Source organism: Gymnogyps californianus, chromosome 1 (genome assembly GCF_018139145.2).
Source record: "Gymnogyps californianus isolate 813 chromosome 1, ASM1813914v2, whole genome shotgun sequence".
Classification (NCBI taxonomy): Eukaryota; Metazoa; Chordata; class Aves; order Accipitriformes; family Cathartidae; genus Gymnogyps; species Gymnogyps californianus.
Window position 1 is genome coordinate 136,506,954 of NC_059471.1, and position 18,390 is coordinate 136,525,343.

The following is an 18,390-nucleotide window of genomic DNA, read 5'->3' on the forward strand; positions in this document are numbered from 1 at the left end:
CTGCTTTCATGAGTCAAAAATAATAAGTACAGTATTTCTAACATCATAAAATCCCCATTAAAAAAGTCCAGTAGCAGTAAGTTTTTGGAAGATGGGGAAAAAATCACACCAGGTTTACACTGAGAAAGCTTTAAGCCTTCAACATGTCAGATATTTTGGGAATGATTTACCACTCTTTTCTCAAAATAAACTGTAAACTCAATGAGATGTAGACAGAAAACAGACCTTCTTATTGAACTTTGACACAAGAATAATGAAACCATCCATAACCCACATTTGATTTGTTTGGGAAATTTTTTTTCTCTCTATTTAAATTACTTCCAAAAAAAAGTTCTCGCTAGGAAAAGGGAGGAAAAGGGCTCATTTTAAAAATATTTCATAACCTTTTAAGCATCACTCATCTTGGTTTCTAGTTAGCATCTTCAAGGCCTTCCTTAGGGATGTGATCCAAAAGCTACTGACACCAGAGTTGAAAGATTCTGACTAACTTCAGTGGAGTTGAGGCTTGCATCTAAGCCAGACTCTTCATCTAATACAACATTTCACAGACCACTGCCACCAGCAAGGATGATTCAGTTAACAGAAACAAGAGCAAACCTCCCAAGAGGCAGGAGCAGGACATTCTCAGTGGATTCTCAGTGCCTGAAGACCCCCTTGACACTGGAGACAGACCAAGAGAGATTTCTTGCTGTATTTGGAGGAGAGGACACTGTGCACTAAGCATCCTGTGGTAGACAGCCACTGAGCAGTGTGTCAGCATCTCTCCTATACTCTAGCTCCTGCATCATTCAGTGACATACTGACATACAGGCACCTTAGAAATATGTGGACTTCATCTGTAGACCCATAAAATAGTCATAGATCAAGTAACACATTTTAACATCTTTTATGAGCTATTGCTTTTCTCCACGCCATCTCTCCTCCACTTTATACTAATTTGTATTCAATACTGCTACTCTGAAACCTTCTCTAAAACTTCCCAAGAGATCTATCATACCTTGCCTGTTTTCCCAGGTTTCTAAAATTAATTTAGATCAATTATTTAATATATTCAATCACTTTCTTTAAGCCATTTACTGCAGATATAGCCAATTATTCAACATAAAATACAGCCAGATCATTTTATCACAACCAAAAATGTGATTTATCATCACATTCAATTAGAACCCACTGAAGGCAGTGGCAAAAGTCCCATTCAGCTGAATAAGGATCAAGCCTTTAATTTACTGTGTCACAGGAATAACGCATGGTAATGGAGAAGGCTGGGATACATACGGGATTCCAATTTCAAACAGATTGTTTTGAATCAGTTGTTTTCCAAGCATAATGATGCTCAGCTGAATACAGAGTTCCATCAAACAGCCTCCTGGAGCACACTGTAATTAAACAAAACCATAGAGTGTGAAGGGATTAAGAGAATTAATTTAAAAGTACCCACTTGGGAGAGCTACCGATGTCTATATGTGCCCATCACCCCTGCCACCAATTTGCGCAGGAGCACGGGGCTCATTGATCATTGCAATTCTATGCTTAACAAGGTATTTCATCTCCACTCATAAAACTGCATTATGGAAAACATGCAGAGCTCTGAAAGAACTTACTGTACCCTGGGGCTACTATATTTCCTTTTAAAATATTTACTATATAATCAATGTAATAAACATAATGCAGTGTCACCAATAGTCTTCCAACCTGATATCTCCCAAGGGGGAAGAAAGTCTTCAATATTGCAAAGACTTATGTGTAAGCTTTATTGTAAAACCTTGAGTACGTCTATTGATTTTCAAGGGAATACCCACAGCAGTTAAAAGGAATTTTGGAACAACAAAAAAATGTTTACAGGTTTAGCACGAAATAGCTATAGCTTTTTAGGCTATTAAAATTGCTAGGCTTCTAGTGATCTACAGAATGAGAAGCCAGATTCAAGTTCTGGCTCTGCCATAGATTTCCCATGGGCCTCAGTCAAATCATGTAATATTTGTGCCTTAGTGCCCAGTTGTAAAGCATAGAAATGGTGAAGCTTCACCTAGGAAAGACCACGAAGTACTCAAAACTGCAGAAAGAAAGAACATACAGGTGCCTCAGATGGAAAATTTGCATTTTGTCTATTTATGTTCAAGATTTAACATTTTGTTTTAACATTTTTTCTATTTTTCCCTTGTTGTCTAGACTCCACTGAAATACACTGTACACATATCTGTTTTTGTTAAGGATTTTTTTGTTTGAATTTCGTATGTACTTACCTCTTCCATTCGATAGCCGTCAAACACATATACATAATGACCAGGACGGCCAACAAATCTGAAAGCAAGAACAATATTTGAAATAAAATAAAAATAGGAAAAAAGTTAACTTTAACAACATAACCATTCATATTAGCCAAAATATTTCAGAACTAGCTACTTCAACATGAATTTTAAAAGTCTCGACATCTATTCAACTTCAATTATATAAAATTATTTCAAAGTAGTAGGCCTCTACAAATGTTTTTCTACTACATCTTGATGAAATAATTTTAATAAAATATTTTTCTGTACTAAAAAATAATAATAATCTCCCTCTTTTGATTAGAGATCACAAACAAAACTGGGAACACATATCCTAACTCACATTCTCTTGTATCTGAATAATGCCCTGAATGGAGTTATTTACACATCTATACACAGTCAAGGCTCTTCTGACTACACAGGGAAAAACAGTGAGATTGACTTTATTATAACCATACGACACAAAAATATGGTTAAAAAAGAAAGAAATTGGTGATATTTTTCATTAATGTCTTTCTTACAATATTTACAACTGCTGGTAAAATGTATCATTAATTCTTAAATCAATGATGATGAATAGGATTAGTGAAGAGTATAGATTAACAAACTTTACAGCCCCCAAAAGGAACAGAAAAATGGTATAAAACAGAATCCAGAGGATGTTTTAAATATTTTTGCCAAAGTTTTAGCAAACAATCATTTTAAGCTTCCCATTCAAAAGCATGTGTTATACTGTGGATAACTGGGTCCCAAAAGACAACGATCCTGAACCTATAGGAAGTCACACTTATTTAGCAGGACAGCTGAATTAGCTTTTTGGTCAATCAGTTCATTTGCCAAAACATGCAACTTTCAGTTGACTATAACTATTTCTTAATTTAACTTGATACGGGCTAATAGTGCAAAATGTTGAGAAAGTAATAGAGAAAGTAGTTCCATAATTTCAAATGAAACAGGAAAATCCTTCTTTGCTAAATGATGCTTCAAGAAAAAATTGCTAAAATGTGGAAAGTGAAGACCTGTAAGCAATACCATTCACTCATAAATGCAAGATCATTTTTTAACTAATAGGAATTATTTTCTGAGGTGTGGATTATTTTTAGAAATAAAACTAAAATGGTTGCATTTCAGAACAATGCTCTACTTAGAAGAGAGACAGGACAGTACTCAACATCATGCCCTGCCATCAAAAGCAAACTTTAGACAACACTGTTTATGATATTTTTTCATAGCTGGTGAAGGTGGACAGTCCCAGACTTAGTTAGGTAGCCTTTTGTGCCCATTTTTAAACACAGATCCACTAATATAGGTGTATACATATACACATAAATATCTATATACATAAATGTCTATATGTACAGGACATTTATCCTACCTTCCTTTAAAAAATGCAACATAAAAAATTGGTGCATAAGAATTCACAAACTTCAGTAGGAATGCCTTCAAAATCAGTCTCTCCTCAAAGGTTTTCTCTGTTTTTGGTACCTCTGGAGGAGGGGAAAAAAAGTAAACCAGAGAAATCAATTAGTAAATATGTAAACATCCCTGATATTCGCAAATACAACACCAACCTGCAAACTTCGAGCTCATACTGTTTTTTCTTTTCTACTTTTAATTTGTACCAATGGACACTAGCTCTGTCACTCACTCCTGATTTCCAGAGAGTCTTTCCAAATTTCCAGATGGAAATTGAAGAATCTTTGACAGAAACATTAATAATGACAACATAATGAACTTGATTCTCTGATAGGCGTCTGACAGCTTATCCCAAGTTGCTCATAGCTGTCTATCCAATACTCTGGTGGCAAAAAAACCCAACAGATCCTGACACCTGGTCTGGACCTGACAATACATTACTTCTTTTCCAGTCTCTTTCATTGCCTTGCTGAGAGACCTGGGCAGACCACATCACCTTCCTCTGCTTCAGGCCACATCTGTGCAGTCTTAGCACAGACCTCCTCTGTCATTTACTCTGACATCTATTATATTATTAACTATATAATATCATTAAATACATTTTATTAACATAAGGTATATATTATTATTAATAATAATAGAAATAATTATTATATATTTACATGGCTCTACTAGCTCTCTGGAGCTTGAAGAAAAAAATAATTGGCTCTTGATATTCAATTGCATAAAGCTAAAACAGTATAAATGGCTTTAATTTATATAAGCATATACATATTAACATACGTATGTCAGTTACACAACTGAAATAACAAAGCATTAATATTCTTAGTTCATGAATGATGAAAGCAAAGTACAAAGACTTTCATCCAGAAAAAACACCTTAAAAGCCTTCTTAACTTTGTGTGCACAAAGCTTTTTTATATAATGAGATTGTTAATGTGCTTAACACTAAACACAAGAATAAGTATCTTTCTGAACAAGGCATTAAGTGAATTGTTAATTGCCATGCAAAATAAATGCACATTTTTGGTAACGCTTCTCCATTCACTATACATATTCTACATTTCTAGACTTCTTTAGATAACTTGTAAAAATGTGTCTTAAATATTTTCAGTATTCATTACTCTGTTCCCAGATTTATTTTCAATTTCTATGGAAATTTTCTAGTAACAGAACACAAAGGTATAAGACAGAGGCTTTTCAAATTGACAGTAGGATCCTCTTTTAAAGATTCTATATGGGTTAAATTCTTGTATTGCCATGCTCATCCTGAGTTGTTAACTAGTGTGAGAGCAGATAATTTTATTGTGGTATGTTCTTGACTGAATTTCTGTAGCACAACAGAAATGTGAAATAATAAGGTAGATCCAGAGCTCTGGCCTTAAGAACTTCATTAAAAATACTGCTGTACTTGTACAGTTTTGTTTTGGGGCACAGTTTGGGCATTTTGGTTACTTTGGGTTTTTTTCTTAAAAAAGAAGCATGATATTTATTTGAGCACTAAAGGAATAGCAAAACTCTAATGAGTCTGTACTGCCCAGCTTTATTTGTGATACTTTCAACCATATTTTCATAAAAGGTCAATACACAATCTGGTGAGCCCTAAGCCATCATTCACCTATACATATAGAAAAGCTTAATTAAACCTTCAAAGGATTTGAACAATTTGTAGATGACCCCATATACTGGATAGATCCTCAGGACAACAGCTCAGGGCAACAGGAATATCAAATAACAGCAGTACAGCTTTTAATTTGAGGGAGAAAAATCCTAGCCTTTGCCTTATGGAGAACTCCCACAAAAATGAGCTCAGCCTCTGGATGAAAATTTGCACACCATATATGGTTTCAGAGACTCTCTCAGCACTTCACTCCCTCCCCACACTCAGATATACTATACCATACCAATAGAGGCATGCATAGAATTTGTCCTCTAGCTAGTGGAGTCTGCTACACAAGAAATGCATCCAGCCAGAATAGATGCATTACTAAGAGAGAAAACTTTCAAAAAAAAAAAAGATACACTCATAATATATGGTTGGTTGTGCAGCATGTTACACCAAAATTGGGCAGCTGAAACTTTCCAGGTAGAGAATGAGCTGAGATATCTGGGGCATGGGCCTTAGCTCACTGAAGGAATTGCTGCCTTTATAAGGCACAAAGTCAAGTAGTTTTGATTTTGTCCCCATTTGAGTGGTTCTTCCTTGACCTAAGGGAAGTTACAAGTGATCAAATGAATTGTAAGTCAAGTCTGACACCACTTGATTATTGAAGATGACATCTTCGGTCTGAGAATACCAGGATATAATCTGCACTTTGGCTGATCTGATCTGTGGTGAGGGGGCATCAGTGCCCTGCTTTGCTGGATCCACAAGAGGTGCATGGAGTCCTAGTGCATCTTGTACGAGCTCTCTGTATTGATCACAACAATATTATTACTTTTTTTCCCCCAAGCACTGATTCAGCACGTATTGAGGCAGATGCATTACTTTCATCCTACGAAGAATGCAATTGCTATCAGTGGCACTATTCTTGTGCTTACAGATGCACTTAATTTTTCACTTGAGCAAAGATTCAAGTGTGATTGGGGTTGGAATAGAAACCTATGCTGTCAAGAGCTGTGCCTCCAGCCCAACAAGTGTGTTCCTCAGGTTGTCGATTAACTGCAGTGTGAAAAGAGAATTGAGTATGTTTTGCGCTGCTCAGCAAAATGGAAGTTCACAAGGTAAGGAGCATTTATCAGCATGAATGAATTGTAATTTTTTTTAACATTGTGATTACAGTTGGCATCTGAGCCTAGCACTGGAGAAAGCTGCCTGAATGAACTTTCTAACTCATGTAATTTGTAGCACTAGAGATTACTCAGACCGGATCCTTCTTAAACAAAATATCTGATGGTTAATTAGGAATGCCGCCTAAATAAAGATAGCAGGATTAGAATTAAATGCAAAGTGACAGGGGGAGAATAATCAGCAAGTAAGAAATTCTTCTTTCTTTCACAATTCAGAGTGGTGCATGTTTCAAAGGGACAGATTTTCCTTCTGTGCTTCCCCCAGAGAGGCAATGGCAGTGGCTTGCACTTCCCAACTTTTGCCAAGAAACTGCCAGAGAGAAGCCTCACCTTCATCTCTTCCTACTCTTTCCACACAGCAGTGTCATGCCTTAACAGTTGTGCCCTTTCTTACCTGGGCAGGTGCAGTGGACAGAATTGATCAGGTCACACACAGTTAGCAGCTTGTCAGTTATATGAAAGCTGAAAATCTGGGTACAATTTTGGCCTGGACAGTAAGCCTGAGCTTCCTTATGCCGCTAGAACAGAGTTCGTTTGTGTAACCCTGCTACTTTCTGCCCAAAGCTGGTTCCAAACAGAAACAAACAAATTAACCCCATATAGTGGCATTTTGTGAAAATGAATTGCTTTGTCTTAATTTCTTTCAAATACTTTACAAATTTAATCTAAACTATCAGGCTTTCCTTACTGGTAAAACCACAGGACCATATTTCAAAAATTCAGGATTGGACCTCTATTATGACAACTACAAAACTTCAGTTTATGGCGTTCTTCAGAAAATAAGACTAAAGTAGACATTTTCACTCGTGACTTTGAAAGTGTCTTGAGAAAGTGAGAATAAGAAGCACAAGTCTTAAGAGTTCCTAAGGTTTTAATCTGAAGTCTGCTAGTTCCAGCCAGCTTCACATCACTGTAGGTTTTACAGGGAGGGAATCTGCAATTTTGAATGATTGAGTCAGGCTCCAATTATCAAAAAGTTTCTAATTTGGATGCCTAAGTTTAGATGCCCAAAATTGACAGGTAGAGCATTTGCTACAGTTAAAGGCATCTGTGGTTGCTGATTGATTTTCAGTGTTTTGAATAATTTACTTTATGTTCCTAGACTTCGAAGCATTTAGAATTAGAAGTGACGTATAAAAATGTGGGAAACAATATTTGGTGACAGCTATAAGAATCTCATGTTAGGGCCCTATCAGCAAACATCTTTGGCCTGACGTATATAACAAAACAAAACTGTAGCCTAAACGCCTATAATAGTCAAAGGACTGACTTGCCTTTAAAAGACTTAAATACATTATCAGGCTTGTAACAATACGACGACATTAAAAAAAAAAAATCCAACCCCTAACTGAAATAGATATTATTATAAAAAAATTCAGCCCAGACATGCCCCTATAATGGCAAAAAAATCCTTTAAGTGGTAAGGACCTGGTAAAAATCACATCAGCAAAATAACATGATAAGCATTTGCCAATGTAGCTTTGCCAGAGACAGCAACATCTTTGAAACAAACCAATGACTTTCAGTAAACAAAGCTCCTAGAGGTAAAGATATATATCAAAATACATACCAGGTCAAAAATTCTCAACCAGCTCTAGATAAGTGGATCTTGGCACAGAGCCAGCGCAATGCAGAAATACCAGCTGAGATCCTGGAAATAGCACAGCTACGTTAACATGGTATTGTGGCCAGGCTAATTAGTCCTATTAGTGGCACACTGCATGTTGCGGCTTAGACCCCTAGTTCACAGAGGCATGTCTGAGCATCTTACCCCATAGGCCTGAATATTTTCACTGGCACTCTTCAGTGGGAAATATTCCTATTAGACCCTCCTTGCATATTCTCGTGTTAATACATGTAATGTACTAATGAGGAATATGGTGAGATAGTTTTACCAATTTCTGTCAGCCATTTGGCAACAGCTCCATAAATTTCATCAAGTATAAGTATCACAACGAGGTTAATGATGACAGCAGTTGCGGTCACAGTCACTCGAACATTTGACCTGGTTGTCTCATTTGCACTGAATGACAAAGCTGCTGCTGTGGTAATTCGGTATACAATCACACCAAACACTGCTGAAAACGTCAGCATAATCTGCAAAGAAACGTACAGATAGATTAGTTCAAGTTTGATACTAGCATTTAAATAGAAGCTTTGACTGATATGTTGGGTTTGTTCCATGAATTGGCATTGTGTGGTTATTTTTTAGAGCAACACAGTAATATGAGGATAATCAAATTAAAATATGAGAATTCAAAACTCTCTAACAGGGACATAACAAAGAAAATGGATGCAGAACTCTGAACTGGCACAACAATTCCTGAAGATGTGCATGTCCTCTCTGATTAAAGCTCCACACATTATTCATGCAGTACTCGTTAAACTCGGGTAGTTCGGGTTCAAATGCAGGTATTAAGCAAGGTCTTTTATCCAGCAATATGTTCAGATGGCTTGGACTGAAGGGCCTACCTGTATGTGCAGTCAAGTAAACGGGCTTTACTGCCTGAAACAGCTTCACCTCTGCACAGCGGAAGTGGCACCTTACTCTCCAGTTGTGTTTGTTCAACTATTGCCACAAATTAAATAAATAAATAAATAAACAAACAACTAACTAAATACATAAATAAATGTTTCCCTTGTTATTATTAATATTCTTTTCAGACTGACCTAAACAGGGTTACTAGGGCTTCACTTTACATTTCTGTCCCAGAAGTCAGTTGGTATCCTGGCATCCTTCATGGGCTGGCTTTGACCCATGAGATGAGGGAAGTCAGCCCTGCTACTTAAGGTCAAGTTCCCACAAGAAGAATTTGAATTTCACAAGGCTGTAGTATTCTGGTTTCAAAAAAAACCCCACCCCACAATGAAAAAAATCAATAAAATAACAATAAAAAATAGCAAATTTTCATAGCCATGGCAGGAAAGGGGGAGAGGGTACATTTTTCTCTTTCTTTTTTGCCTTTGGCAAGAATTCCAATGTACATTCATTATTTTAGGTAAAACATCTTGCGATCCTCAGATGAAAGAGACTACCTAAATGTGAAAGATTAGACTATCGCAATTATTTCAATGGGCCTAGAGGCCCAGATTCACAACACAGGTTTAAGGAAATTTAACAGTTCATTTTAATGACTCAGCAATAGTTTATTGAATTCCTGTATACAGAGGAAGGTTGCCTCATGAAAAAGTACTATTGCAAAAGAACCAGAACAAGAATCAGAGCTATATTAAAGGTTGAAGATGAAAACTGAGCACATTTTGTTTTAATGGAGAACTAGTAAACATACTGAAAAATAATGATTTGGAGAAACTCCTGGAGATATCAGATGAAATTCACAAATAAATTTTGTGAGAAAATAGTAATAAAATGTTAGATCTAGTAAAACACCTAATTTTCACTTTTTAAAGTAATGTTTCATTAATTTTAAATGAAATGCAGGTGAATGATGAGTTTTTGCTTCATGCTAATATTTTTCATTCAAATACTGGTCTAAAGAAAAAAGTCTAAACATAAAACACTTTAAATGAAAATGTTTCAAATGGCATAAAATATTATTTCCTTTCCTTTTGTAGTTTTCATTGTGTTGAGAAAACAGTTCTAATTTTTCTGCCTATTTTTCTCTTTTTTCTTTTGACTTACCTACCAAACATGCAGACAAAAATCTGATTCATGTCAAACTATCTGCTCAGCTCTTACTATGACAGAAGTGGTGCAGGAACACAAAGATCAGAACTTTTTCCTAACTTACCCATTGCAGAAGCAATCACTACAGTAGAGAGTAATATCCTCAATAAAGAGAGAAAACAAAACAGCACCACTTGGCAGTAATCTAATTCACCTTCCACCTCTACACAGTCACCTTAAGCTCTTTTCTTTTCCTTAGTTTGCGTCACAGATTCCTTCCTCTTAATCACCTTCCAAATACTCTTTTTCTGTTTCTTTCCTATGTGGATTTCTTTGAAATTTTTACTATGGTGGTGGACAAGGTGCAAAGTAAACTTGCATGCATCATGCTGGAGATGATGAGCTCTCTGGGCCTCCATAGGCACCTATCTCCATCACAAGCTTCCACTTAGAAATGATACCTTAACAGTACAGGAAGAAGAGTCATCAAGGACAGTCATCACTAAATAGAGAAAGAGGAAATTTCAGGTCATGGAAGTTGAATAGCAAACTCTTAAACCTAACCAAAGGATTTAAGGAATCCATAGCAATGAGGAAGATTACTGGAGGATGAGATACTATCAGAGGCTTGCACTATTGTGGCCTTTTCAATTCATGCAGTGCGATAGCAAGATATACAAAAAATATGTTTTATTTGTTTAAAGAACAAAGATATTTGTTTTGCAAAAGCACGAGGGCTTCAGAAACTCCTCAGTTGCCCAGCTGTTTTTAAACATCTGCTTAGACACAGATGGAAAAACATTCCTTTAGGAGTCTTCATTATCTGTGCATCCAGCAACAAGAGAAAACTGAGGAGGGCTTGTAGGACTGCACGGCAACTGAGAGCATAGCTCTCACTCCCCAGATGCTCACTGAGAGGGAATGATTCCTGTATCTTCACAGCATTTCTCCCATTCCTGAAAATACCTCTTTTGCCCAAATTCCAGATCAGACAGTCACCTTTTGTTCAGGTGCCTACTTTGGGTTTTGTTGTCATTGCCAACATTTCATCTGGCCAGTTCTATCCCCTACTATGGCAGACAGTTTCTTCACTGAATATCTAAACTAGTCTGTCAAGAACTGAATTGCTGAGAAACAGATGTGAAAATTGGCTGCAGAAAAGGTCACCTACTGAGCCTGGTATGAATGAAGACAAACAGGAAAGCATACTAGATCTGAGAAGGAAGCTATAGAAGGAACCCCGTGGGCTAGACTGCTACCTTCATCCAAGTAGGATAACAATTTAATGTCCAAATAGTTCTTTGGCTCCCCAGGAGGGCTATTCTAGAGTCAAGTATTATGCCATGTGAGTAAGAATAGGGCAATAGAGTCCAAAAGAAGGAACAGACTGAACTCTTGTGCCATGACACTAATTGGTTTTCTTCCTTCCTCTGACTGAGCCAAACACAATGAACCCAAAGAAAGGCTCCAGTGATGGCATTGCTCCATGCCATCCTGCTCTCTTCCAACAGCTACCAATGTTTTCATCACATACTCAGAAATCTTTGCTGTAACATGTACCTTCTAAATGTGGAGTTTCTAAACTGTGACATATGTTATGACTAATCATACACAAGCCAAACTTGTATATGCCAAGCTGAGCCTAGACCTCCTGCTACCACTGGTCTTACTGGGCAAAAATAAGACTTGTGAATTTCTGTTTTAAAATGCCTGCAAAAGACATTGCTTAAATCAAGGTTGGATCTTCTGCCCCCTCTGCAGTCAAGTGAGGCTTTGTGTACAACAAAAGAACCGTGACCAGATTTTAAAGCATCTGTAAATGCGTAAAATAATCCTTGGAATTATTTGGTGGCGTAAAACACCAAGACTGATTGGGCAAGAGAACCCAACCCAACATTTTTTTCAACTTGCACTTTTAAAGAAACAAACAGCATGCCTAGCATGCCTAGCTTAATAAAGACAGAAGAAAAGCCATAAAGAACAAAAACCACAACACAGTTCTTGAAAGAGGATTCACAGAAGTGAAGTACACAAAAGAAGTACACAAATGAAAAATAAAGAGAAAAGGTTTTACAATAAGAAAGCCATTAGCAGTTTCAAGAATCATCAGGGAAAGTATGCCATGTAAACTGGGGGAAGGACGGACAGAACACAACAGCATCATTCAATAGCAATGTAGACATCTTCATGGAAAATGCCTATGGGTTTGTGCCGTCAGATCCTTTGGGCCTGGAAAAGTTAGTATTAAAAATTCAACAATCACTTCTGCAGCACTAGAAATTGCAGCACATGTGTGTGCATATCTGTGTCTGAGTCTTCCATGTCTGTGTGCTGTAGGTATGCACACGCACACGTAAATTCAAGATTTCATCACGTATTATGTATGTAGTGCTTACAGCTAAAAAAATTAGTCTGTGTGAATAATAACAGAGGTAGAAGAGACCAATTTAGTTTCCTCAGTGCAATTCTATTGCACAAACTGACAGCAAACTTTAGTCTGGTGTTTCCAATCCCTGTTTAACTAATCTAGCAGAAAAAAAAGAAACATCACATACAGTAAAGAGCAGATTGTAATCTCCACGTAGGAAAGCAGAGCTGGCTCTCCCTCATCAAGAGCTGACTTGAATTTCGTGCATGGTTTGTAAGTTGTCTCCTGTAAGTGCTTACATCTGACTAATGCTCAAAATATTCTAAAAAAATCATTGTGGCCACTTCTCCAAATGATGAAAGCCAGCATAGTTCCACTAGTCACTAACAGAAGTTGAAGAATTAGAGCTCCACATTTTATCTTTATAAATCTCTCTGAGATGTTACAGTAAGCAGGGAGTGTAATACATAGGCTATGACTCAGGAAAGCACTTTAAGCTCATGCTTAGGGGAGATTTAAACGTGGTTAAAGTCAAGAGCACATGTAAGCACCTTGTCTGCAAAAGAATGACTTGTAAAAGCTAAATCAGGGCTATATGCTTAGTCATACTCAGTATACTCTGCTTTAAGCAAAGTCACAACTGATGCCAGTTAGAGGTTCTGTCTAAAAAGCAAATGTCTGGTATGGCCTCAGGACGGTAAACTCACTCAAAACGTTGTAAGTACATACATATATATATGAATGACACACCTAATATGTACAGAAAATATACTTAATATACAATACATATATCTTCATAAATATATATGTATTTATAAAAATGCAGACATTAATTTGACTTCAATGTGAATATAAAATGTTTTCGATTGTCAGAAAAAGAAATTAAATCTTCACAGGACATCTGTTGCAGTATAGGCAAATTCCAGTAAATTAGAAATTCACTTAATGTTTTAAAATAATTTAGTCCCCAAGTAAATTTCCCATGTCAGATTCTCCTGTGGTGTAAACTGGCATATTTCATTGCCATTTTATACTGACTCTAGATGTGAATACATGCTTTCATTCAGTAATTTCTGTAACCAGAGGGATAATGGGATCCTTGACAATGTAATTTAAGGTTTGTTAGCCAGGCTTTCCTATTGCTGTTTACAAAGTCTAGCAGCTTGATGATGTGTTTATGGTCTGTTGGAAACTTCACTAGGACAGTGGTGTCCACACTTTACAGTTGGATGACCTGCACAGCTTATTCTTGTTCTCAGGTGAGGATTGTGTACCATGTTCTTCCTTGACTACAGTGTAGTTCATCCCTGAATGTGTGTTGGACAAATACTTCTTAGTAATGGATTTATTTCACCTGTTTGTCACCTGTTCAGTAGGGTCAACATTTCTGAATGTCATTCTGACAGAGCATCCGCAATACTGTGCGCACAAGCAAATACACAGTGGGCTTCCCTTCATCAGATAATGGAGGATGGAGCAGAAACCTTGTGGGAGAGATAGCAGCTAGTAACGAGCTGCTGTCATTACAGCAAGTCATCCAGCCAACAGTCCTCTCATAAGCAGCCTTTGGAAAAAGAGAATAAAGCTGGAGCTAGGCATTGAGCTCTATGAATCTGTCTAGATTCCTAGGACACGTATTTCTCATGAACTGTAGGTTATAACCCTAGCTTTCTTCAGATTTTTAGCGTCTTTGAGAACACTAATTCAGGATTCCACTCAAGATGTTCATTGCAAAATTTCTCACACCTAATAAATGTGCAGAAATGCAGATTATATTACCATAAATAAAATCAATCCAAAGTTTGCTGCATATCCAGGCATACGGTCACCCCATGTCAGCTTCTCCTTTTCATCCTGTGACAAAACACAATGATAAAATAACAGACATTACAGAACTGTACAATAGCAAATATTAGAGTTAGTAAGATCTGTTATTGAAAAATGTTCTCAATTCCCCTACTCCCGTTGTAATTTTGAAGATGATTATAAGATTTAGAACACTGATATTTTAAAGCAGACTTTAATTTGAGAGAAAAGAGGGTAAAAGGGTAAATAAGACATATGGAAAATGTCTGAAAAAATCAGAAAATATCATATGTAACTATGATTTTAGTATTTGAAAAAATGTATTCAGCTCATACTAAATTTCATAATATTAGGAGAAAGCCCTAAGATTCACCCTTTACAGTTAGGCAAAGCAAGATTCAATCATTTATTCTGAATTGTTTCTTGTAAAACTTCAGAAGAATAGTGCTTCAGACAGAAGTCATGAAAAGAATGCTTACTACCACTGAACCCAGATTTTTTGTCTAATGGTTACCTTAGCCAAATGTAGCCCCTAAGATAATTCTTGCAAAGACACCTCAATCCTTCTCCTGGTACGTGGTCTATAGTAGAGAGAAACTACATAGGCAAGCCCCCTGTGTGATCTCTGCTGCCAGCCTTGTTTTCTTCATGTGCAAACAGCATCTCTCCCTTCATTGCATAATTTAAATCAACTGTGATCAGTGAAATCTAGTATGCTTTTACTCTCCCCACAAAAACTCAACTCCATCTCTAGCAACGTGTACATCTAAAGAAGATATTTGAAAATGGATTTATATAAGAAATATGATTCCCTCCTCTCAAAATAGGTTTCTTAAAATAATAATAAGGTCATTACTTTGTTTAAGTTAAACTAAAACTATATAATCAAATTAACTAAGGACACAGAGCCAGCTGCTGTTTGCATTTCTGTGAACCACCATTGCTATCCCATGGACTAGTACTTCACTTACATTGGAGTTAATCCAGAGTTATTCTGAATTTAAATGAATTTAAATTAGATTAGAATTCAGGTCAAAGGTTTCAAATAAACCATTTCTAAGGCACAATTGTCCTCAGATAAAAATAAAAATCTGGGAGTAAAAGGCTTTCCCAAAGTAGCACTAGGAATACAGTATATAATCCAAGTACAGAAATGCAGCAGTGAGTTTTCTCATGGAGTTTACTGGGATGTGGAATTAGACCTAAGACATGATCCTGTCTACACATTTATTGCCATTGTGGTGGTGCATCAAACACTGTGGGAAGTAGTATTACTCAGCATCCCCTCTTCTCAGCTCAGCTGTTCAAACAGACAAGTTAAGCACGTCTCCTTTGGGAGAATGCTGGCAGGACTGGGTCATAGCAAACCCAAGCAGAAGCACAAATAATTTGGCCCAATGTATGCAGTACATAAATACTCCATACAGTACATAAATGGAGTCCATCATTTAGCTGGAAGGCTACTTTAAAAACCATTTCTGTGAAAGCACAGATGCGTTTCATTTCATTTTGGCTTTTACCACTCAGCAATTATACAGGACATAAAGAATGTCTAAGTGATTGTACTCCAAGAAGGCCTGAATGACACCCTGTCTAACAATTTCACCAGGGGAAAAACACTAAAGAAGCAAAACAGCAGAAAGAGTTAATGCTAGCCAAAGCAGTTAAATGAAAGAAGAAAATATTTTATAACCATGTTGAGGTGGAAAGAGAAAATTGTAATTTACACAAAAGGGCCAGGAAGAGGCAAAAATGACCAAGAAAATTAATTCCAAAATGTCTTTAGCAGTAATAATTTTGGAAAATAAGAAATCATAATATCAAGATCAAACTTTCACATATCATGAATCATGCTCGTCAAATCCTGAGTGGCAAAGTGACTCAGTTTTTTCATGTTTTGGGTTTTTTGTTCAATATTTCTGGTGATATAAGACATTTTACTGTATTTTGAAACACCAGCCAGGATTCTGACATGACCTACTGGCTTTCCAAGTCAAGAAAAAAATCATATGCTGGAAGACTCCTGATAACACCTCAGCAACTTACAAAACTAAGAAATCAGGGAATACCTTAAGAAACAGCTGTCCATTATGAAAAAGAAATAGTTATTTGCTCTGTTGGCCCTACCTCTTTTTTTCTTTTTTTTTTTTTTTTTTTTGGTAGTAAAATAGAACTGGATAGTTACAGGAAAGAAGAAGAAAAACTAGGAAAACTGAGCAATGATTGGCATGTACTTTTAGAGATGAATATCAGAAGCTAAGGTATGCCTAAGCCTACATTTTTAGGCATTAAGAGACATTAGGATTAATCCATTTAAGGGTCCCAACTTCAGGAGAGTTTAAGGACTGCAGTTATTAGAGTGTTTGCCCTCTTTAATCTCAGCATGTGCGTTAAGAACGCAGAGGCATCTGGCATCATCGGTCATTTTGGAAGTCCTAGGTTTAGCACCTGAATACTTGTTTTACATAAATCATCACTTTTCAAAAGCAATTTGTGCCTGATTAGTTCAATAAAATAAGTTCCTGGAATAAAGACTTAGAAGCATAAATGATTCTTAAAATTTCAATTTGTTACTGGGAATAACTAAATGAAATATGGACTACCTCAAAAAAAAAAATTACTTTGCTGAACAGCACAAAAATAGTCCTTTCTCTTGTGGTGGGTTGACCTTGGCTGACTGCCAGATGCCCACCCATCCGCTCTCTCTCTCTCCCTCCTCAACAGGATGGGAGGAGAAACTAAGATGAAAAAGCTTGTGGGTTGAGGTAAAGACAGGAAAATAACTTACTGTTTGCTGTCATGGGCAAACCAGACTTGACTTGGGGAAAACTAATTTAATTTATCACTATTTAAAATAGATTTGGATGGTGAGAAATAAAAATAAAACTAAAAACTCCTTCGACTTCACCTCCCTCCCAACTTCTTCCCAGGGCCAAGTTCAGTCCTTCATTCCTGACTCCTCTACATCCCTCCCCAAGTGGTGCAGGAGGATGGAGAATGGTGGGTTATGGGGTCAGTCCATAACAGCTCCTTTCTGCTGCTCCTTCCTCCTTACACTGTTCTCCTGCTCCAGCATCGGTCCTTCCATGGGCTGCAGTCCTTCAGGATAAACCTGCTCCACTGTGGGCTCTCCAGGGGATGCAGTTCCTTCAGGAAATACCCACCTGCTCTGGCACAGGGTCCTCCTCAGGCTACAGGGTGGGTATCTGCTCCGTGGTGGCCCTCTCCATGAGCTGCAGGGAAATACCTGCTCCACTGTGGTCTCTCCAGGGGCTGCAGGGGAGTCTTTACTCGGGCACCTTGAGCACCTCCTCCCCTTCTCCTGCTCTCACCTTGTGCTCGCAGGGCTGTTTCTCACACTTTTCCCCCTCTGTCCTCGCTGCCAGGCAGCATTTTACCCTTTCTTACACATGCTTTCCCAGAGGTGCCACCATCTTGCCAAGGGGCTTGGCTGTGCCCTGCAGTGGGTCCGCTGAAGTGGCCCTGGCCTCTCCTCACAGAAGCCACCCCTGCAGCCACTGCTGTCAGTGCCTGGGCACCAGCACCCAGTACATCTATGGTGTTGGTGTAATGGCATAAGGAAAAACACATTTGCTTTTGAACACGGAACAAGGCAATGCAGGTTGAACAGAGCTCAGTGGAGTGACAGACACTCCAGCAGTGCTTTCCCAGTCTCTTCTTGCAATGAATGACACAAAGGGGGAAATTAGGAAGAGGAGAGATGAGAGGGTGTGCATGGGAAAGGACAAGTGGATAAAGGAAGGAAGAGAAGATCAGCATGCCATCTAATCAGCTTTCTCTTTCATGTGTTTCCTTTAACCTTACATGACTTTGCCATGAGTTTGCCATTCTCTGTAGCACTTAGCCAAAGGGAGATCTGAACAACATGCCTGAGTTGCTATGCCATTACGAGAAGAAAGAAAAAGCTGGATGAAAATATTACTGAGTTATTTAGACAGCATACATGGCACAAATCAAATTCTGAAATTTAAATCAATATAGTAGGCAGCTGAAAGCTACTTTCTGTTATGGTTCTTGCTAAGAAAACCAAATCTGTAAATTCGCTTGGTATTTTCTATCGTACCTGATTCTACTCTCTGGCAATAGTGCCATCT

The 18,390-nt window shown here is 37.5% G+C and overlaps 1 protein-coding gene across 1 annotated transcript in view; it reads right to left on the minus strand.

Annotated features, from left to right (window-relative positions):
• Positions 1–18,390, minus strand: part of ANO2 (anoctamin 2) — a 205,885-nt gene that overhangs the window by 37,268 nt on the left and 150,227 nt on the right. Inside the window, exons 15-19 of the mRNA XM_050895205.1 lie at positions 14,249–14,323; positions 8,369–8,570; positions 3,643–3,754; positions 2,244–2,301; positions 1,276–1,376 (exon numbers count right to left, since the gene is read on the minus strand). Of these exons, the coding sequence (XP_050751162.1) occupies positions 1,276–1,376; positions 2,244–2,301; positions 3,643–3,754; positions 8,369–8,570; positions 14,249–14,323 (548 nt within the window). The remainder of the gene's footprint in view (positions 1–1,275; positions 1,377–2,243; positions 2,302–3,642; positions 3,755–8,368; positions 8,571–14,248; positions 14,324–18,390) is intronic.